Source organism: Panulirus ornatus, chromosome 28 (assembly GCF_036320965.1).
Source record: "Panulirus ornatus isolate Po-2019 chromosome 28, ASM3632096v1, whole genome shotgun sequence".
Lineage (NCBI taxonomy): Eukaryota > Metazoa > Arthropoda > Malacostraca > Decapoda > Palinuridae > Panulirus > Panulirus ornatus.
This window is the reverse complement of record NC_092251.1, coordinates 6,520,127-6,542,812: the sequence shown is the minus strand read 5'-3', so window position 1 is coordinate 6,542,812 and position 22,686 is coordinate 6,520,127. Positions and strand designations below refer to the sequence as shown.

Below are 22,686 nucleotides of genomic sequence, written 5' to 3'. Positions count from 1 at the left end.
TACTATTCGCCATTTCCCGCGTTAGCGAGGTAGCGTTAAGAACAGAGGACTGGGCCTTAGAGGGAATATCCTCACCTGGCCCCCTTCTCTGTTCCTTCTTTTGGGAAATTAAAAAAAAAACGAGAGGGGAGGATTTCCAGCCACCCGCTCCCTCCCCTTTTAATTGCCTTCTACCACACACAGGGAATACGTGGGAAGTATTCTTTCTCCCCTATCACCAGGGATATATGTATGTATATATGCGTGTATGGGCATTTACGTATATACATTATATGAGTGGTTGGACCATTCTTTGTCTGTTTCCTTACGCTCCCTCGCTGATGCGGGAAACAGCGGTAAAAAAAATACATATACATTCATATATACACATCCATTCCCAATGTCACTCCACCCTACAGGAAACAGCGCAAAATGCATGAAGGAAAGGAAAAATTATACATTCTCTACTCTTCTCCCACATACATATATGCACTTCCTGCCCCAGTAGCCCTGTCTATCTTTATGGACCTCCTGTAGTCCATATATATTCTGTTCTCTTCCCCCATATACGTACATACACTTCCCTCCCCAGGAGCCCCATCTTCTTGGACCTCTTGTAGTGCTCAAGAAGCTGGCCATGTTCTCAGGTCCATTTGCAACATAATATGCTCTCTTCCATTTGGGTTTAAGTCCCAAGACTTGCATATGTTTAAACTGTCAGGACTGCTATATTTCCAAGCACTATCTAGAATAAAGTGGAGCAGTGAGGGAGGGTGCAATGTCTTGTTAACAAGTTGAATCATAGAATGTGAAGTGGTAAAGTACATTATACATGACAGCTTGAGACTGGGTAAATGAGACCATTATTCTGTTGTTCCTGATGTTACCTCACTAATTGGGGAAAGGAAATTAGAATATGAATATTAAATACATTTACCAGATGCAGCTCACGGTACAACACCTGTATTATTATTATGACTTGAAACACAAGACTTAGTCTGATGGTGAACAGGAATTTTGTTGTAATTAGCAAGCTGGTCTTTAGACCATGAGCTGACCCAGGTTGTGAAGTAAGAACTTATTTCTTCACTTATTCTTGTAGGTCCTGATCAAGTGATCTGTGAAATGCAGTCTCTAAGAAGTACTGATACTATGTTGAGGTGGTGAGCCTTCCTGAATTAGGACCCTGTTCCTTGGCTGGGTAGGAATGCAGTTAAAAAAGTATTTATCCTTCAAGCTTATCAGGAACTAATATCAGTTGCTCTTCTGAACAGACATTTTAGGAAATTACATCAATAATTGGAAATAATATTTATTAAAGGTAGTGAAACTTCCAATGAATGTAAGAATATTTGTCCTTACTGCTTAAAATTAGTTATAGCTCCTTATACAACATACCAGTAGTACTGGTCCTTTCACATTAGCAATTAACCCTCAGAAGATGCTAAAGTCCTTGAATCCATATGTAGCACCCTTTTTCTTCTTCTGATGTTGCAATGCTACCTGGGCTTCTTCCTTCCTGCAGATACAACGATGAAATATTATAAGAACAGTTTTGCTAAAATTGTAGTCAACAAAGAGGTATGAAAGAGTGAAAAAGTCTGAAAATATGTGATTGGTCATTGTTCAAATTAAGACTTATCTAATTAAGTGCCTAATCTCAGGTTTGATGAGCATCTGACAATAAAGGACCAGGAGGTGATATCTGGCTAAAGTATGTGAAAATATAAGTTGGAATGTAGATATACTGCTCCTGACAGAACCTTATCAGAAATATCCGTTCTTAAATTTCAATGGAGAAATACGAAGAGCCATGATCTCAAAAGATAATATTCCCAGAAAAAAAGGGAAGTTATTTGAGAGAAATACCACAATGGATGACAAAAAATATAAAAGGTTTTATTTGACATAAATGCCTATAATCAATTAAAAGTAAGCTGTGATAACAAGTCATGAAATGCATATGCTAAATATAAAAGTATATATGAGATGGAAATGAAATATTTGAGGTGCATTGATCATGTAACAAATGACAGGGTTAGACAGAGGTAGGATAATAAGAAGAGTATGGTTAAGGGAGCTGAGGATGGTGTGCTGAAATGGTCTGAACGTATGGAGAGAATGAGTTAAGAAAGGTTGATGAAGTGGATATATGTGTCAAAATTGGAGGGGACCAGGAGAAGGGAGATGGAAGAATGTAGTGATTAAGATTATGACTGCTCAGGGCCTGGACATGCTGAAGGGTGAAAGGCATGAATGGAATACAGTTAATTGTAGAAATGTCTGGAAAAGTCTGTGAGTTCTGGTTGTGTATAGAGGAGGCTGTGGTGTTGGTGCATGACACATGATTGCTAGAGAATGAATGTGAGCAAAAGGAGTCTTTTCTTTGTCTGTTCGTAGCACTAACTTGCAAATGTGTAAAACAGCAAGGTAGCGCCAGGAAACAGACAAAGAAAGACCCATCCACTCATATACACACATATATACATACATGCACATACACCTACATATACATATGTACATACACATACATTTTATTTATTATACTTGATCGCCATTTCCAAGCCAGTGAGGTAGCGCCAGGAAACAGACAAAGAACGGCCCATCCACTCATATATACATATTTATACATAAACAACCATACACATACATATACATATCAATATATACACATATACATACATATAGATACACATACACAGACATATACATATATACACATGTACATATTCATGCTTGCTTGCCTTCACCCATTCCTGGCGCCACCCCACCCCACAGGAAATAGCATCGCTACCTCCTGCTTCAGCAAGGTAGCACCAGGAAAACAGACGAAAAAGGCCACATTCATTCACACTCAGTCTCTAGCTGTCATGTGTAATGTACCAAAACCACAGCTCCCTATCCACATCCAGGCCCCACAGGTCATAGAGTGTTGTGATGTGTGAGTCTTCATGCACCAAGTGCAGGGCAAGTGAATAGTAAAAGCTTAGCTGTCTTCTTTATGGTAGTTGCATCATGGGCATGAAGGTTCTTGAAGTATGTTGAAATGACGTGTCTAGTTTCGTAGTGATGTCCAAAGCATAAGTGGGAGCACGTGGTTCATATTTGTCTGGGGAATGTTTCTGGTAAGTGTGTGTCCCCAAAGGAGTGGAGTTTAAGGGTATACTACAAGTAATAACAAAGAAATGATGGACTTCTTTACAACAAGAAATTCCTTGACACAGCCTCATCAAAGATGACTTCTCACTTGTGATGTAACCACAAGCAGTAGTAGTCTGGCAACCCCCCTTTGTATCCTATATGATTCATGTGTAGAGGCCATAAAAATCTCCAAAATCACTTCATTTCATCATCATTAATAATTACAAGCTCTTCTGAAAGAAACTTACGACACAGTTGCAGCAGCCAGGTCTAAAAATTTCCCCACTCCAGATCGAAAAACTTTCAGCTTATCATCTTGAATCTTGGGACGTTTTTGATTTTTCAGCTCATCTTCCTCAGCCTTACGCTTCTCTAAGTCAATTCTTCTCTCTTCTGCAAGCTGTTGGTAGTGCTTAGAATTACTCAAGACGTTCTTTAGGCAAAGCAAATTTATCTTGACCATAACGTGTATGAGGTGTTGTATGGGAGGGTATTGATTGAGAGGGTGAAGGCATGTACAGAGCCTCAGATTGGGGAGGAGCAGTGTGGTTTCAGAAGTGGTAAAGGATGTGTGGATCAGGTGTTCGCTTTGAAGAATGTATGTCAGAAATACTTAGAAAAATAGATGGATTTGTATGTAACATTTATGGATCTGGAGAAGCATATGATAGGATTGATAGAGATGCTTTGTGGAAGGTTTTAAGAGTATATGGTGGGGGAGGTACCCTGCTAGAAGCAGTGAAAAGTTTTTACTAAGGATGTAAGGCATGTGTATGGGTAGGAAGAGCGGAGAGTGATTGTTTCGCAGCGAGGGTCAGTCTGCAGCAGGGGTGTGTGATGTCCTCTTGGTTGTTTAATTTGTTTATAGATGGCATGGTTAGGGAGGTAAATGCATGAGTTTTGGAGAGAGGGGCAATTATGCAGTCTGTTGGGGATGAGAGGGCCTGGGAAACGAGTCAGTTGTTGTTCGCTGATGATACAGCTCTGGTGGCTGATTCGAGTTAGAAACTGCAGAAGTTGGTGACTGAGTTTGGAAAAGTTTATCAAAGGAGAAAGTTGAGAGTAAATGTAAATAAGAGCAAGGTTATTGGATTCAGTAGGGTTGAGAGACAAGTTTGAATAAGAAATTTGAGAGGAAGTGAAGTGTTTTAGATATCTGGTAGTTATCACAGAGAGCTAAAATGGATAAGTTTGAATGAACAGTAGTTCCAAAAATATTATATGGTTGCAAGGCATGAGCTATAGATAGGGTTGTACACAGGAGGGTGGATGTGCTGGAAATCAAATGTTTGAGGACAACATGTGGTGTGAGATGGTTTGATCGAGTAAGTTATGAAAGGGTATGAGAGATGTATAGAAATAAAAAGAGTGTGGTTGAGAGAGCAGAAGAGGGCATGTTGAAATGGTCTGGTCATATGGAGAGAATGAGTGATGAAAGATAGACAAAGAGGATATATGTGTCAGAGGTGGAGGGAAGAAAAAGCCAGAGACCAAACTGTATGTGTGTGTGTATATATGTATATATATATATGTATATATATATATATATATATATATATATATATATATATATATATTTATATTTATTTATTTATTATACTTTGTCGCTGTCTCCCGCGTTTGCGAGGTAGCGCAAGGAAACAGACGAAAGGAATGGCCCAACCCCCCCCCATACACATGTATATACATACGTCCACACACGCAAATATACATACCTACACAGCCTTCCACGGTTTACCCCAGACGCTTCACATGCCCTGCTTCAATCCACTGACAGCACGTCAACCCCGGTATACCACATCGCTCCAACTCACTCTATTCCTTGCCCTCCTTTCACCCTCCTGCATGTTCAGGCCCCGATCACACAAAATCTTTTTCACTCCATCTTTCCACCTCCAATTTGGTCTCCCTCTTCTCCTTGTTCCCTCCACCTCCAACACATATATCCTCTTGGTCAATCTTTCCTCACTCATCCTCTCCATGTGCCCAAACCACTTCAAAACACCCTCTTCTGCTCTCTCAACCACGCTCTTTTTATTTCCACACATCTCTCTTACCCTTACGTTACTCACTCGATCAAACCACCTCACACCAAACATTGTCCTCAAACATCTCATTTCCAGCACATCCATCCTCCTGCGCACAACTCTATCCATAGCCCATGCCTCGCAACCATACAACATTGTTGGAACCACTATTCCTTCAAACATACCCATTTTTGCTTTCCAAGATAATGTTCTCGACTTCCACACATTCTTCAAGGCCCCCAGGATTTTCGCCCCCTCCCCCACCCTATGATCCACTTCCGCTTCCATGGTTCCATCCGCTGCCAGATCCACTCCCAGATATCTAAAACACTTCACTTCCTCCAGTTTTTCTCCATTCAAACTCACCTCCCAATTGACTTGACCCTCAACCCTACTGTACCTAATAACCTTGCTCTTATTCACATTTACTCTTAACTTTCTTCTTCCACACACTTTTCCAAACTCAGTCACCAGCTTCTGCAGTTTCTCACATGAATCAGCCACCAGCGCTGTATCATCAGCGAACAACAACTGACTCACTTCCCAAGCTCTCTCATCCCCAACAGACTTCATACTTGCCCCTCTTTCCAAAAATCTTGCATTTACCTCCCTAACAACCCCATCCATAAACAAATTAAACAACCATGGAGACATCACACACCCCTGCCGCAAACCTACATTCACTGAGAACCAATCACTTTCCTCTCTTCCTACACGTACACATGCCTTACATCCTCGATAAAAACTTTTCACTGCTTCTAACAACTTGCCTCCCACACCATATATTCTTAATACCTTCCACAGAGCATCTCTATCAACTCTATCATATGCCTTCTCCAGATCCATAAATGCTACATACAAATCCATTTGCTTTTCTAAGTATTTCTCACATACATTCTTCAAAGCAAACACCTGATCTACACATCCTCTACCACTTCTGAAACCACACCACTCTTCCCCAACCTGATGCTCTGTACATGCCTTCACCCTCTCAATCAATACCCTCCCATATAATTTACCAGGAATACTCAACAAACTTATACCTCTGTAATTTGAGCACTCACTCTTATCCCCTTTGCCTTTGTACAATGGCACTATGCATGCATTCCGCCAATCCTCAGGCACCTCACCATGAGTCATACATACATTAAATAACCTTACCAACCAGTCAATAATACAGTCACCCCCTTTTTTAATAAATTCCACTGCAATACCATCCAAACCTACTGCCTTGCCGGCTTTCATCTTCCGCAAAGCTTTTACTACCTCTTCTCTGTTTACCAAATCATTTTCCCTAACCCTCTCACTTTGCACACCACCTCGACCAAAACACCCTATATCTGCCACTCTATCATCAAACACATTCAACAAACCTTCAAAATACTCACTCCATCTCCTTCTCACATCACCACTACTTGTTATCACCTCCCCATTTGCGCCCTTCACTGAAGTTCCCATTTGCTCCCTTGTCTTACGCACTTTATTTACCTCCTTCCAGAACATCTTTTTATTCTCCCTAGAATTTAATGATACTCTCTCACCCCAACTCTCATTTGCCCTCTTTTTCACCTCTTGCACCTTTCTCTTGACCTCCTGTCTCTTTCTTTTATACATCTCCCACTCAATTGCATTTTTTCCTTGCAAAAGTCATCCAAATGCCTCTCTCTTCTCTTTCATGAGAGGCAAGTGTTTTGGGAGCAGCTGAATGAGTGTGTTTGTGGTTATGATGCACGAGACCGGGTTATAGTGACGGGTGATTTGAATGCAAAGGTGAGTAATGTGGCAGTTGAGGGAATAATTGGTATACATGGGGTGTTCAGTGCTGTAAATTGAAATGGTGGAGAGCTTGTAGATTTATGTGCTGAAAAAGGACTGGTGATTGGGAATACCTGGCTTAAAAAGCGAGATATACATAAGTATACGTATGTAAGTAGGAGAGATGGCCAGAGAGCGTTATTGGATTACGTGTTAATTGACAGGCGCGCGAAAGAGAGACTTTTGGATGTTAATGTGCTGAGAGGTGCAACTGGAGGGATGTCTGATCATTATCTTGTGGTAGCTATGGTGAAGATTTGTATGGGTTTTCAGAAAAGAAGAATGAATGTTGGGGTGAAGAGGGTGGTGACAGTAAGTGAGCTTGGGAAGGAGACTTGTGTGAGGAAGTACCAGGAGAGACTGAGTACAGAATGGAAAAAGGTGAGAACAATGGAAGTAAGGGGAGTGGGGGAGGAATGGGATGTATTTAGGGAATCAGTGATGGATTGCGCAAAAGATGCTTGTGGCATGAGAAGAGTGGGAGGTGGGTTCATTAGAAAGGGTAGTGAGAGGTGGGATTAAGAAGTAAGATTATTAGTGAAAGATATATATATATATATATATATATATATATATATATATATATATATATATATATATATATATATATATATATATATATATATTGATTGAGAGGGTGAAGGCATGTACAGAGCATCAGATTGGGGAAGAGCAGTGTGGTTTCAGAAGTGGTAGAGGATGTGTGGATCAGGTGTTTGCTTTGAAGAATGTATGTGAGAAATACTTAGAAAAGCAAATGGATTTGTATGTAGCATTTATGGATCTGGAGAAGGCATATGATAGAGTTGATAGAGATGCTCTGTGGAAGGTATTAAGAATATATGGTGTGGGAGGAAAGTTGTTAGAAGCAGTGAAAAGTTTTTATCGAGGATGTAAGGCATGTGTACGTGTAGGAAGAGAGGAAAGTGATTGGTTCTCAGTGAATGTAGGTTTGCGGCAGGGGTGTGTGATGTCTCCATGGTTGTTTAATTTGTTTATGGATGGGGTTGTTAGGGAGGTGAATGCAAGAGTTTTGGAAAGAGGGGCAAGTATGAAGTCTGTTGGGGATGAGAGAGCTCAGTTGTTGTTCGCTGATGATACAGCGCTGGTGGCTGATTCATGTGAGAAACTGCAGAAGCTGGTGACTGAGTTTGGTAAAGTGTGTGAAAGAAGAAAGTTAAGAGTAAATGTGAATAAGAGCAAGGTTATTATTAGGTACAGTAGGGTTGAGGGTCAAGTCAATTGGGAGGTGAGTTTGAATGGAGAAAAACTGGAGGAAGTGAAGTGTTTTAGATATCTGGTAGTGGATTTGGCAGCGGATGGAACCATGGAAGCGGAAGTGAATCGTAGGGTGGGGGAGGGGGCGGAAATTCTGGGAGCCTTGAAGAATGTTTGGAAGTCGAGAACATTATCTCGGAAAGCAAAAATGGGTATGTTTTGAAGGAATAGTGGTTCCAACAATGTTGTATGGTTGCGAGGCGTGAGCTATGGATAGAGTTGTGCACAGGAGGTTGGAAGTGCTGGAAATGAGATGTTTGAGGACAATATGTGGTGTGAGGTGGTTTGATCGAGTAAGTAATGTAAGGGTAAGAGAGATGTGTGGAAATAAAAAGAGTGTGGTTGAGAGAACAGAAGAGGGTGTTTTGAAGTGGTTTGGGCACATGGAGAGAATGAGTGAGGAAAGATTGACCAAGAGGATATATGTGTCGGAGGTGGAGGGAACGAGGAGAAGTGGGAGACCAAATTGGAGGTGGAAAGATGGAGTGAAAAAGATTTTGAGTGATCGGGGCCTGAGCATGCAGGAGGGTGAAAGGTGGGCAAGGAATTGTGTGAATTGGATCGATGTGGTATACCGGGGTCGACGTGCTGTCAATGGATTGAATCAGGGCATGTGAAGCATCTGGGGTAAACCGTGGAAAGTTCTGTGGGGCCTGGGTGTGGAAAGGGAGCTGTGGTTCCGGGCATTATTACATGACAGCTAGAGACTGTGTGAACGAATGGGGCCTTTGTTGTCTTTTCCTAGCGCTACCTCGCACACATGAGGGGGGAGGGGGATGTTATTCCATGTGTGGTGAGGTGGCAATGGGATAAATAAAGGCAGACAGTATGAATTATGTACATGTGTATATATGTATATGTCTGTGTGTGTATATATATATGTGTACATTGAGATGTATATTTGCGTGTGTGGACGTGTATGCATATACATGTGTATGGGGGTGGGTTGGGCCATTTCTTTCGTCTGTTTCCTTGCGCTACCTCGCAAACGCGGGAGACAGCGACAAAGCAATATAAAAATAAATATAAATATATATATGTATATATTTAGATATCTGGGAGTGGATCTGGCAGCGGACAGAACCATGGAAGTGGAAATGGAGCATAGGGTGGGGGAGGGGGCGAAAATTCTGGGAGCCTTGAAGAATGTGTGGAAGTCGAGAACATTATCTCGGAAAGCAAAAATGGGTATGTTTGAAGGAATAGTGGTTCCAACAATGTTGTATGGTTGCGAGGTGTGGGCTATGGATAGAGTTGTGCGCAGGAGGATGGATGTGCTGGAAATGAGATGTTTGAGGACAATGTGTGGTGTGAGGTGGTTTGATCGAGTAAGTAACGTAGGGGTAAGAGAGATGTGTGGAAATAAAAAGAGCGTGGTTGAGAGAGCAGAAGAGGGTGTTTTGAAATGGTTTGGGCACATGGAGAGAATGAGTGAGGAAAGATTGACCAAGAGGATATATGTGTCGGAGGTGGAGGGAACGAGGAGAAGTGGGAGACCAAATTGGAGGTGGAAAGATGGAGTGAAAAAGATTTTGTGTGATCGGGGCCTGAACATGCAGGAGGGTGAAAGGAGGGCAAGGAATAGAGTGAATTGGATCGATGTGGTATACCGGGGTTGACGTGCTGTCAGTGGATTGAATCAGGGCATGTGAAGCGTCTGGGGTAAACCATGGAAAGCTGTGTAGGTATGTATATTTGCGTTTGTGGACGTATGTATATACATGTGTATGGGGGTGGGTTGGGCCATTTCTTTCGTCTGTTTCCTTGCGCTACCTCGCAAACGCGGGAGACAGCGACAAAGCAAAAAAAAAAAAAAAAAAAAAAAAATATATATATATATATATATATATATATACATATATATGTAAGTGTTTGGGTATTTATGTATATATATGTTTTTATGTATATTCATTTATTTATTTATTCATTATACATAATCGCTGTTTCCTGTGTCAGCGGGGTGGTGCCAGGAAACAGATGAAGAATAGCCCATCCATTCATATAAATGGATACATACAAAAATGCCCATATACGCGCATATACATATACATATATACGCATATATACCATTCTTGTTTCACGTTTATAACTTTTTGAGTTTTAATTTTTATTCATTAATTACTTCTGCCAGGAGTGCCAGGAGAGCAGCTCTAGTTAACTGTATCCAGCCTTCATTTCATACATAATTTTGTGCATAATATTCTAGATGAGTTCATGATGATAGCTTAGCTTGTGATAGCTTAGCTTGTTGTGGTGACCCCTTGTAATGCAAATTCATAACTCAATTTACAAAACAGTCAGTTGCATTACACAGTTGCACCATTATGATTGTTTTGTAAGATTTGCTTTAAGAAATTCATATATAAATTATTCTGTGACTCTCATAATTCAAAGCACCAGAATATGAAATCATTAAAGTTAATGGGAATAGCTTTATTTCATGGTCAGTCCATTAGCATTTTTCTTAATTATATAATTCAATTAATTGTTGAAATTAAGAACACTACAGTGTTAGGATGCAGGAATGAAGTAAGATTGTAACAAAAACAAGATATGAGAATGCTTTCATCCATTCTTGTTGATACCAACATAGGAAACAGCAATCGCTACTCCCCACTTCAGCGAGGTAGTGCTAAGAAAACAGGCAAAAAAGGCCACATTCATTCACGCTCAGTCTCTAGCTGTCTGTGTAATGCACCGAAACCACAGCTCCTTATCTGCAACCAGGCCCCACAGACCTTTCCATGAATTACATCTATATATATGTACTTATGTGTATATGAATGAATGGTTCTTTCTTCCTCTGTTTTCTGGTACTGCCTTGCTAATGCAAATGATGATCAGGAAAATAAAACAAATAAAATAGTAATACAAATGTATGTGAGAATAAAACAATCAAAATGAGGTTTAACTCAATACAGTACTAACCTGGTGATCAGCTTCCTTGAAAGGGTTCACAAAAACAGAAGTTTCATGAATTATAATATCTTCAATTGGAGTATCTTTGTTGTCTGTTTCAATAGCTTCCATAGCAGATAGTGTTGCCAAACCTCCCACCACACGTCCAAATATGGTATGTTTGCCATCAAGGTGGGTACAAGATCGATAAGTGATGAAGCTGCAAAGGAGGTAAAAATCAATAAGGTTATATGTGGTTACTTAGTATAAGTATGATCCATCGCTAGTAGGTAATATTAACACTGCCTTAATGATAATGTATGTTTCCAAAGTTTCTAATCTAGTCACAAGTAACTATACAATAAGTACATCCAAAGGCTCTGCACTCAAAAAAGCCTTATCCTGCATTTTTTTGTGTTGTGCTGAAATATAAACACATTATCAGAGTGAAAGTAGTAAGTGAATTATAATTCTGAAGTGATTTTTTCGTTGTTTTATCAATATCTTAAAATTATAAGATTACATATAACTGTGAACCTCAGCAATGTAAAAATGTTTAAAAAGTTATTTGATGGTAAATAAGGTTCAAGAAACAGGGCCCCATTATCACAGAACTCTATCCTGTACATATACTGTACAAATAGGTAATTACTCCTACTCTGATGGTGCCTGGCCAAGGAAGTAGGCACTAACTATCCTGGTGGCTACATATTATACTGAATCCTTATACCATTATCAACTCCCTGAGACTAACATACAACCAAACGCTCTCCCCTTCTCTTCTTCCACTACTTGTGCTCCTCCATTCACTTTCTTAGATTAATACATACTTGCCTCCAAGCAGTCTGGACAAGAAGGCCTGAATAACTGGGACTTCAGTGTATAGAGAACAAATGTTGTTGGTAAGGGTAGAGTATAAATCAAAGGGAGAGGATGAACCATGCTCACTTGGCCTGATGATGTCATACTCACCCACTCAACTTTGCATTTAGTTTTTAGCAATCATGATTGAAATCCCCACCACGTTCCTTGAAATGTGTCAAAAATTAAAATGTGAACACTGTCAGCAAAACTATATACTCTGAACCAGGCAGAGAGAAAAGTGTATAAAAACCTTTTGCCGTTAGTAAATTATCTAGGATAGTGGTTATCTCGGGAAGCAAAAATGGGTATGTTTGAAGGAATAGTGGTTCCAACAATGTTGTATGGTTGCGAGGCGTGGGCTATGGATAGAGTTGTGCACAGGAGGGTGGATGTGCTGGAAATGAGATGTTTGAGGACAATGTGTGGTGTGAGGTGGTTTGATCGAGTAAGTAATGTAAGGGTAAGAGAGATGTGTGGAAATAAAAAGAGCGTGGTTGAGAGAGCAGAAGAGGGTGTTTTGAAATGGTTTGGGCACATGGAGAGAATGAGTGAGGAAAGATTGACCAAGAGGATATATGTGTCGGAGGTGGAGGGAACGAGAAGTGGGAGACCAAATTGGAGGTGGAAAGATAGAGTGAAAAAGATTTTGTGTGATCAGGGCCTGAACATGCAGGAGGGTGAAAGGCGGGCAAGGAATAGAGTGAATCGGATCGATGTGGTATACCAGGGTTGACGTGCTGTCAGTGGATTGAATCGGCATGTGAAGCGTCTGGGGTAAACCATGGAAAGTTGTGTGGGGCCTGGATGTGGAAAGGGAGCTGTGGTTTTGGGCATTATTGCATGACAGCTAGAGACTGAGTGTGAACAAATGGGGCCTTTGTTGTCTTTTCCTAGTGCTACCTCGCACACGAGGGGGGAGGGGGATGGTATTCCATGTGTGGCGATGGGAATGAATAAAGGTAGACAGTGTGAATTGTGTGCATGGGTATATATATATATATATATATATGTATGTGTCTGTGTGTGTATATATATGTGTACATTGAGATGTATAGGTATGTATATTTGCGTGTGTGGACGTGTATGTATAAACATTGTATGAGGGTGGGTTGGGCCATTTCTTTCGTCTGTTTCCTTGCGCTACCTCGCAAAAGCGGGAGACAGCGACAAAGCAAAATTGAATAGATAGTGGTTAAAGTTATGTCAAAAAACATTTTTCCTTGGTGAAGTATGTAATTCCAAGCAGAATTTTCTATTATTGTAAATCTTCATGCACACATATCCCTATTTAAAATGCCCCTTCAATATCCTATTCATTGATATAAATCATATACAAACAACTCACAATTGACTTTTGTTGGTATCAGGTCCAGAGTTTGCCATTGAGAGTACACCTCTGCCCTTGTGAGACAAATTGTGGCGAAATTCATCTTTAAATGGTGTTCCCCAAATAGACTCGCCACCTTTCCCAGTGCCTTCTGGATCTCCACCCTGTATCTAAAATAATGCAAATTAACATAATATTAATGATGCTAAAGAACCTCATATAATGCAGATTTTAAAGCCGTATGACTCAAACTAAATACTGAAGTGTACCATTTACGTATAAATATGTGGGTTTGAAAGATGAAAAGCCATTTCTCTGCCACAGACAGAGCACTATGAGCATTTAAAGAGATCCCTTGCTCAGCAGGGATTAACCACCATTCTCCGCCTCCCTTAGTTTGAGGTAATGTATAAGGATTCACCCCTTTTGCTCATCATAATACATAATGGGCCAGCACTAGCTAATCCACAGGACTTGATGAACACATAGCTACCTGTTCAGGCCTATGGTGTTACAGTGCAAAGGTAAAGTGACACCAAGTGACTTCATACCTGCATTTATTTACGACACAGTGGTGAATGTGCCTTGTGCTTAATGCTATCCAGAATCAAGAAATAGTTTTTCAAGAAGGAAAGAGACGAAGGGGGTTAGGAAGAAAAGGGAACATCAAAAGGTAATCATAAGGCTCTCCCTACAGAATAATGATGCTTCTTCATCCTTCATGTCCTGCAAGGTGCCAGGTTGCCATGTAATACCGTAATTTTTCAAGCACATTTCAGCCTACTTGTCCATTTACTCAAGTACGTTTTGTTGATAAGTAACAGTAGTTTTTACTTTTTATCTTCAAGAAATTTTTTCCAGACTGCTTGCGACCAATAATACAAATATCTCAATCTGTTTCTTTACTTCTGTTAAAGGCCCATATCTTTCATAAACCAACCCTGTTGTATCAAATATATGCTGAAGCTTGCTATTTTTAAACATGTGAAGTCTCCTTTAACCCTCCAAGTACTCAAAATATCTTGTTCTTCCCATCTTTATGAAATTTACTATCCCATCACATCCAGTTCAACTTTGTTTAAATTTTCATAGACTGGTGCTTTCTTTTTGTTATTTTTTAATGCTTTGCTTTTCTTATCTCTTCTTACTTTTCTCATTCCCTGTTCCTTTGTTTATATAATCTGTTGAAGCATCCCATACTATTTTGACACATGCTAATTTATTTTGTCTTGAGCAAGACTGCTGTGATCCCAACATAACAGAAAGGAGACTGTCATCAACATGTGGGAAAAATTCAGGACATCCTATCTTTCTTTTTATGTTCATCAGTGGCAATATAAGTAGAGATGAGTAAATAAGTTAAGCAATGTTATACATCAAGCATATACGTATGAGCAGCTCCCTCACCATAAAATGACGAATTGAACGATGAAACTTGGTTCCGTTGTAATATCCACGCTCACACAGTCTTGTAAAGTTCTCTGAGGCTTTTGACACACTGTCACAGTACACCTCCAAGTTCAGCGTACCAAGGTTAGTTTTCAAAGATATGTATCCTGTAAATATTAAACTGTCAATTAGTACAATTCAGGGAAATGCTGTTTCCACTGCAAAAGATAATAAAAATGGCCAGTACAACATTTAGTTGGAAGTGATATTTTTTTCTATTGAAAAAGGCAAGGAGAACAAAAGTTATTGCTTCAGTTACAAAAAAAATAAACTTTTTCAAACTTGATCATCATTTCCTGTGTTATCATGGTAGTACCTGGAAATGGATGAAGAAAGACGCATCTGCTCACATACATATACATAATAAGTACATACATATAGATATACATACATGCATATACATACACACATATATACACATGAAAACATTACTGCATCATGAATGAACTTATGTAATCTCAATTTCTCACTAATGTGGAAACCATCAAAGGTATAGTTAAACTGTACCTTATTCACTCACAATAATAAATTTCACTGTACTGTAATAACATATCAATTTATGTATATAGTATAGTAGTACAACTGTATGAAAGTTTGCTCATTCTGGCTACTCTGAGCATCGTTTCAGTCCTGTTGTGTCTCCCATGATATCATCATCTCTCAACCTAGGCTGTGATTTGTGACACATTTGTTTCATAAAACCTCACCTTTTATACTGACTTAACAGTGTAAGATATGCCAGACTAATATGTAAATGTTATTGTAAGCATGGTACATACTATAATGTAAGTAAAATCTTGTGCACCTCCACTATTGCCTTCAAACCCAACTACTACCACCATGGCTTCCTTCACCATTATTTCCAGCCCCACAATCACTGCAGATTTTAATGGACTGCCAAGAACCACTCTAATTGTGGACCAACTGCCCAACTCAGGATATGAACCCAAGCAGACCCATAATTAATTCACAGTCAACAATGACAATCACAAAGCCATCAAAGGAGGTGGGAAAGTTCTTAGTTTTAAAATGAGAAATAGTAGCAAGTGAAATTTAAAGGCCCCAAACTTGATTATGTATGCTCCAAAGCAAAATCATACTGAGATCTGCATTTTCAAAACATGTTACAAGACGAGAGAATGACAGCATGATTAGTTTAAGCAAATATGAAAGAAGTAAAGGAACACAAAGTTAAGCCACAAATTAATGTACCTAATTATGTATTAAATCAAGTCATTTATGTACCTATGATCCTATCTCCTATGTTTTCTTGCCCCATTCTAACTCCAGATATGTCCATTATCTATTTCATTTTTTTTTTTTTACAAAGGCCGATATGGCATGGGGAAAAGCATGTGTCAATCATGGTCATCTCAGATAAAGGGTAATAAAAGTGAGTGAAAAAAAATTCAGCTGAAATTATTTCATGCTTACCAGGTATTGGTATATCCAACTCTTAAAAGTTGAAAGGTTATATGAAGAAGAAAAGACAAAAGGCAGAAGAAAGTTCTACTGCATTGTGTGAGGAGAGAAGGAAGTACTGTTATCGTGTGTCAGTCACCAAAGAGAAACTAAGAGAAGCAGCCAGATGTATGCTGTAGGTCCAGATCATATGGGAAAAGGCACAAGCAGACAGCTCATGAGAGCAGTAGCCAAAATAACCCTGTAAGAGAGAAAGGGAAGCAAGATCAAAGAATAAGGAAAGGAATGGATGAAAAGGGTTGACAGCAGAGGAGTTGATTATGCATAAGACTTTTGATTTCACTCTGGCTAAGAGATCCCAGTAAATATGGAACAGCTGTTCAAACACACAAATAAATAATAAGTGACATCCATACAACATTGGCAGATTTTGTAATGTTAAATGTGTGGTATTTCCAGATAAGAGTGTAAAGTATGGTTATACCTAACATACTTTATCTAATACAAGCTAATACCTTTTTTCTTAACCCGCTGGTATCTAACATCATCATCTTCTAGTACTGCAGCTTCATGTTTAGTCTCCACATCAACTGATGTTGATGTAAAGCTAGCTGCTACTTTCCCTGTTGAATAATGGGCCTGCGAACACAAAATTCCATGAGAGGCATAGCTGTGGTAATGGGTTCAGATATAATAATCTTTAAAAAAGTGAGTAGTAGTGCAGAAGTACTATCAAAGCCTCAAAATTTCATGTTTCCAGATATTGCAAAGCACACAAAAATAAGCACATAACATAAATTTTCTGAAGAAGAACACATATGTCAGTAGGAGAGGTCCATGAGAGGGACAATAAGAAGGATGGCAAGGAGATTGAGATTATTAAAATGTAATAATTCAGGAACTACAATATGTAAAATAATGAAGTTGAGAAGTTATTAAAGTAACAGTCATTACATATAAACCTACAGAATGCACAAGACCAACAAAATAAACCAGCTATGGAAAACAAAAAGTTATAAGAAAATTCTTCCTTTTTCTTTTCATACGTATTCGCCATTTCCCGTGTTAACGAGGTAGCGTTAAGAACTAAGGACGGCCTAAGAGGGAAAATCCTCACTTGGCCCCTTTCTCTGTTCCTTCTTTTGGAAAACTGAAAACTGGAGAGGAGGATTTCCAACCCCCTACTCCCTCCCCTTTTAGTCGCCTTTAATGACATGCAGGGAATATGTGGGAAGTATTCTTTCTACCCTAGCCCCAGTCCTGTGCTAATGTTTCTGTTGAAAAACAGTCAGCCAGTCTTACATATAAAAACACCTTTTTAAACCACATTTTTTTTTCAACATTTTCTTATTAATGTTCATCAGCATATATAAATATCTCTTTAAATTGATTTTAAGTGCATTGAGTTCATTAACTTGTACTGCTGCAAAGATTGTTGATTCCCATTTGTAAGTTTATGATGTTCTAACCCTTTCAAAGTCATCAATTTCTTTCTCATGCATACATCAATATCCTTAAGCATCCTTCTAGTCATTTCATTCTCTTATCTCCTATTCATTTACACCAGATATTCAAAACATTAATTTTCTCACCGCATTAAATCTATCTGCAACTCTTTCCTCAGCATCCTCTTTCTTTTCTGTCTCTTTGTATACACGGCTGAATTCTTCCAGAATCTGCTGTGTGTCTTGAGATACGTTTTTCAAGCGCATTGATGCATCTGAACGAGCTCGAATAGTTTCTGTAAATAGTAAAGCAATTAAAAATATGTTCTGTATACTACATTATGAAGGTGTGCAAGAAATCATCTTCAGGAAAATAAGAGTAAACTTCAAAAACAGCCAGATGAACATCAGCTGGCAGTAACCATCCAGTTAGGATGCCCTTCCATGGAAAAATGGTTCCCAAAAGTGTTTGTAATTCATATCATCAGCTTCATCTCTAACTCCCACTTTATTACTTCTCAGTTCTACAAGATTCTTTTGCTAACCCATCAATTTAATCTTGAATGTTTGTGGACAGAATACCAACAGTAGACATGTGAGTAAGGTAAAAGAAAAGACAGCTACCTGGTTCAAAGAAGTGCAACTTGACAACCATTAAAGTACTAGCCTCCCAATACCCAGGCAGGTAGTAACAGTAATATACCTCCCTGGCTTATGGCTGCCTCCCAACCACTACCAGCTTGGAAAGATTACTTACAAAAATGCAATATCATTGCAATTTTCCTTGTTTCAAAAATGCAATAATATTGCAAATTTCCACATATAAAAATGCAATTATTGCAATCTTACACTATTCTAACAACAACAAAAAATATGCTGCATTACTTACCCTCACTCTCAACCTTAAGGTTGTTTTTGATATGGTGAAATTTGCTGATGTTGTACTTGCTCAGGTCTTGAGGGTCTTGAATGATGATAAGGTCAGCTCTGGTAAATGGCTTGTCAGTCAGAAGCTCCCTCCAGTTATTGACCTTAATGTTTAGTTGCTCCACAGCCTATGTAGTTTAAAGAGCAAAAATAAGATATGACATGCAAATAATTTTATGATAATAATTTAAAAGACTATATACCTTACAATGAGGATATAAGAGCAAAGTTCCTTTGCATAAGGTGATTTTCATAGGAATATCAACAGTAAATGGCTTAAGAGAGACTGACAGGGATACAGTTTACATTAAAACTATCACAAAATGGGTTGCTAGTCTTTTATGAGACTTATTTAAGATGACCTAGAACAATTAATTGATATGAATGACTACACTCCTGCCATCAAAGTTGCACTGGAAGTGCATATCGTAAGGAGGATTCGGTAGAAAACAAACCAAAACCCCATCCTGCAGTGCATCAACCCTAAAACCCTAATTCACTTGCATTATGAATGAGGAACTGCAAATTATATGAATTGTAAGATGATTATAACAAGGTACAATTTTGTGAAAATAACCTATTCTGAGTATGGAGAAAGCAAACCTAAGGGCCTAGAATAATCACTCCCCTGTCACACTAAAATTTGCAGTAATGGTGATACTGGTTTAAGGTTTATCGTTTGGTGTACTTTAACAAATTTAAGTAAAAGAAAAGAAATCATGACCAAAATTAGTTTCACAAATCAACAATTATCATAGATATGTAGATGCAACCAGCTGGCTGCTGGCTGTGAATGGCTTGTTCACCTTGGTGGTTTTTAAAGTACATAAACTTAAAACATATACCTTTATATTTTAAACTGGAATTATTTACCAAGGGAGTATGTATAAACACAGTACAGCACAAGAGTCCAACAACACACCTCATATGAAAAAACATTCCCAGTAGTTTTCACTGCAACTACGTGTGAAGTGTTGGTAAGAGGTTTATACAACACGGGACAATGGTACTCTCCAGTGTTAGCACGATGAAAAGTTATCTTTATCAGCTGCTTTTCACTCAAAGGCTGTAAAAGAAATATTCATAAATTATTTATTTGAATAACTGTAAGTGAGGATTAAGGATCAGTCTGAATGACATGTACAAAAAAGTTAAATTTGGATATGACTTTCATTGCAAATATTTATGAACTAATTTCCAAAGAAAAACTATTTGCTCAAGCCATCATTTAATTTATGCCTTAAACTGTATATCTTTTTAGCATTCAACCATACAACCTAAAAATACTATACACAAGGATGTCTTTCTTTATTTCATCTATATTCTATATACAGTGCTTCTTTTTGTATTCATCAAGAAGGCTTAAACAGAACCCCTTCCACACAATAAAGACTTTCCATATTTCTTCAGGCTCCTCTCAAATATATACCTCCATACTCCACTCTTCCACTTTGCACTTAATCTTCCTCTAAATCTCCTGCCACTTTTCCCATGATTCTGCAACCATTCATTTCCTTAAGATGTGGATACAACATAAGTTCATCTTTGAACTTGTCAGCAACTTTCCCCTTAATACTCTATCTCAATGAAATTTCTGAATTTCTTTTTCTATCAGTCCACTTAATTGATACCCATCTTACTTGCTTGTAACCCACTAGCTATTTCTATTAGGCAATTTATGTCATCCTGAAAGAGAAAACCAGTGAACAAAAGAAACATGAGTGCTGCCCTCCTTGAGAATTGAGCAAAAACAAGTAAAATATTGATGTTTCTAAAAAAAATATGAAATAATTGTGACATTATGATATGAGGCACACCTGCAATACATGCAATGATGAATGAACTTGCTTTAATCATAGTTACTTCACTTTAAGCTTCTCGCAACTTTTCTCAGATTAACTACAATGCAATAATTTTCAATGTAATTTTACAAGTTTTTTGACTGGGTGAAAGCCCTTTGGAAATTAGCTACTCAGGTATATAACCACAAAAAGATCTGAATACATTATACATCTCACTTGAACCAACACCTCTTACCACTATTTGTTTTTAACTTAACAAAGTCATAATTTTACACATACTTTTTCCAAAGTTAAGCACAACTTAGTTTTTTCTGTTAGAAAATTTCTTACCTCGCCTGTAACAGGATTCACCTTGAACCTGCGTATAAATGGAAGAATAGCTTCAAGATCATACACATTTCCCAAAGGGTCAATGTATGGATGATTAAAAGGCATTAGGGAGACAGCACAGTGGGTGAGGGGAAGCCTTCGAAACTCTGCTTTTGACCCTGAGTGTGATGAGGTCTTATATCCCCCATACAGAGTTGACCACTCTGTACAGGTCAGGTACCTGGAAAATTTTTAAATAATGAATTAATGCATGTTACACACTATCGTTAAAATGAATGAATTAGACGGTTTCTCTTGGAAGGAAACAAAATTAAACAAAAGAAAATACTCAAAGTAGCAGTTACATATGATGGATTATATAAACTGTGCAATTGATTTAAAGATACTATCCTAATTAGTTTACTAATTTTTATGAATCCCAATTAACAAATACATTTATAAATAAATTTCATTTTATGTTACTATTTAACCCCAGGAAAATCTATTCCAGGGCTCCTACAACTTGAAGGATACACTGCAATCAGTACAGGGAATAGGTAAACTCTTGATCTGTGATGGTTTTTGAAAAGACTATACTCCACTGATATAACCTTGCTGAAGATAGTTTTTCATTCGCAGTGTAATCATAGGCATGCAGAGGCCAGTTAAATGTATATGGGGCCTGATTGTGAGTAAGAAGTTGTGGTTTCGGTGCATTACATATGACAGGGGGCCCTTATTGATTTATTCTTGGTGTTACCTCCTAACACAGGAAACGGGCAACAAATATTACATACAGATATCCTCCTTAGCCTGGAATAAGTTGGTGGAGAGTTTTTCTATAATTACAACAAACTACGTAAAGCAGCTAATACAAGAATAGCCATTTTTCAAAGCTGGGGTCAATGTGGAGCTAAAATGGACTTTTACTCATTTATGTCCCTGACTTAAAAAGAACCCTCTTTCGTTCATTATCTTTTATTTATTAAAAATCTTGAATATGTCAATACGAAGTTCCTTTAGCCTTTAATACGACAGTGTGGTTCATCATAGAGCTTTCAGTCTTTCTCAATATGCAACACTACCAAGCCCCAGCACCATAGGTGAAGTTAATTTCTTTACAAATAAAGTGACAAAAGGATATAAAAGATGTAGCCTACATCGTTATACATACATTTTATCCTTCTGATGCTGTCTTTTCCCCATTCTGCTGGTTTTTGGTAAACTTTTAAAGCGACAAGAAATATATTGAACAATGTTTACATATCTCGTCCAGCCCCTGTGTTCGAACCCTTGCTTTAATTGATATTAAGTCACTGAAAAATAATTGCCATGATATTTTTAACAGTTTAATCATTATAAATATCATAAGATTGAGTTATCTAATCTCTCTAATTTTCGTTGTGTAATTTATTGTAATATAGATATTAAGCAACTGAATCGTAGGCATGGAATCAGACACATATTGTGATGTAAACATTACCAGGAGAAAAGAAACGGTGCATTTCTATCAAAATTTTAATAATGAAAACTTTTTTCTGTTTAATAGTTTGAGTGCACCGTATTGTGTGGCTTGTTTTATGGTTTTTCCATATTATCACAAAGCTTGAAAATTTTTGTCCTTATTTCTATATCTTGTAGGATTAGTGGTTATATATCTCCACAGATATCTATTGTCATGAAATATGAGTAGACAGAATTCATGTGTCATACTAAGATGATTAGATATGTGCAATAGATAAGATTGTAGACAATAGTTATTTAAATTTATTGTAAGAGTAATATGGTTGCTGAAATGGTGTCGTTTGCGTATAAACTCCCCGTTTATCTTGAACTTCATTGTAGAGAAAAAAGCGTTATTTTTTTTCTTAATGAGAGTTACGCAGGTCTCCACGAAAACTGATTTTATTTCGTCTTGAAAGTTATTCTTTTACAGTCCTCTATCAAATATTTTCATCTGTACTGGATGCACGTGAACGTAATTTTTCTCGGTCAAAGTTTAT

At 38.2% G+C, this 22,686-nt stretch overlaps 1 protein-coding gene across 1 annotated transcript; it reads right to left on the bottom strand.

The window, feature by feature from the left end:
• Positions 1-1,278: 1,278 nt before the first annotated feature.
• LOC139757798 (RING-type E3 ubiquitin-protein ligase PPIL2) lies at positions 1,279-22,013 on the bottom strand. Its single transcript, XM_071678619.1, has 11 exons — positions 21,858-22,013; positions 20,705-20,924; positions 19,495-19,638; positions 18,535-18,700; positions 17,793-17,941; positions 16,716-16,839; positions 14,737-14,885; positions 13,348-13,499; positions 11,169-11,358; positions 3,369-3,520; positions 1,279-1,498 (listed from the first exon to the last, which is right to left on the bottom strand). Exons 1-11 carry the CDS (start codon positions 21,887-21,889, stop codon positions 1,414-1,416), a joined length of 1,563 nt encoding a protein of 520 aa, XP_071534720.1. The 5' UTR covers positions 21,890-22,013; the 3' UTR covers positions 1,279-1,413.
• Positions 22,014-22,686: the final 673 nt, after the last annotated feature.

Bases quoted from the DNA above. Each gene is read 5' to 3' on its own strand.
- LOC139757798 (XM_071678619.1), bottom strand. From the start codon at position 21,889: ATGGGGAAAAGACAGCATCAGAAGGATAAAAT. The intron at 14,886-16,715 runs GTATTAGCTTGT...TAATATTTACAG, and splicing joins CCAGCGGGTTAAGAAAAAAG to GATACATATCTTTGAAAACT. The intron at 11,359-13,347 runs GTGAGTTGTTTG...CCTCCTTTGCAG, and splicing joins GATACCAACAAAAGTCAATT to CTTCATCACTTATCGATCTT.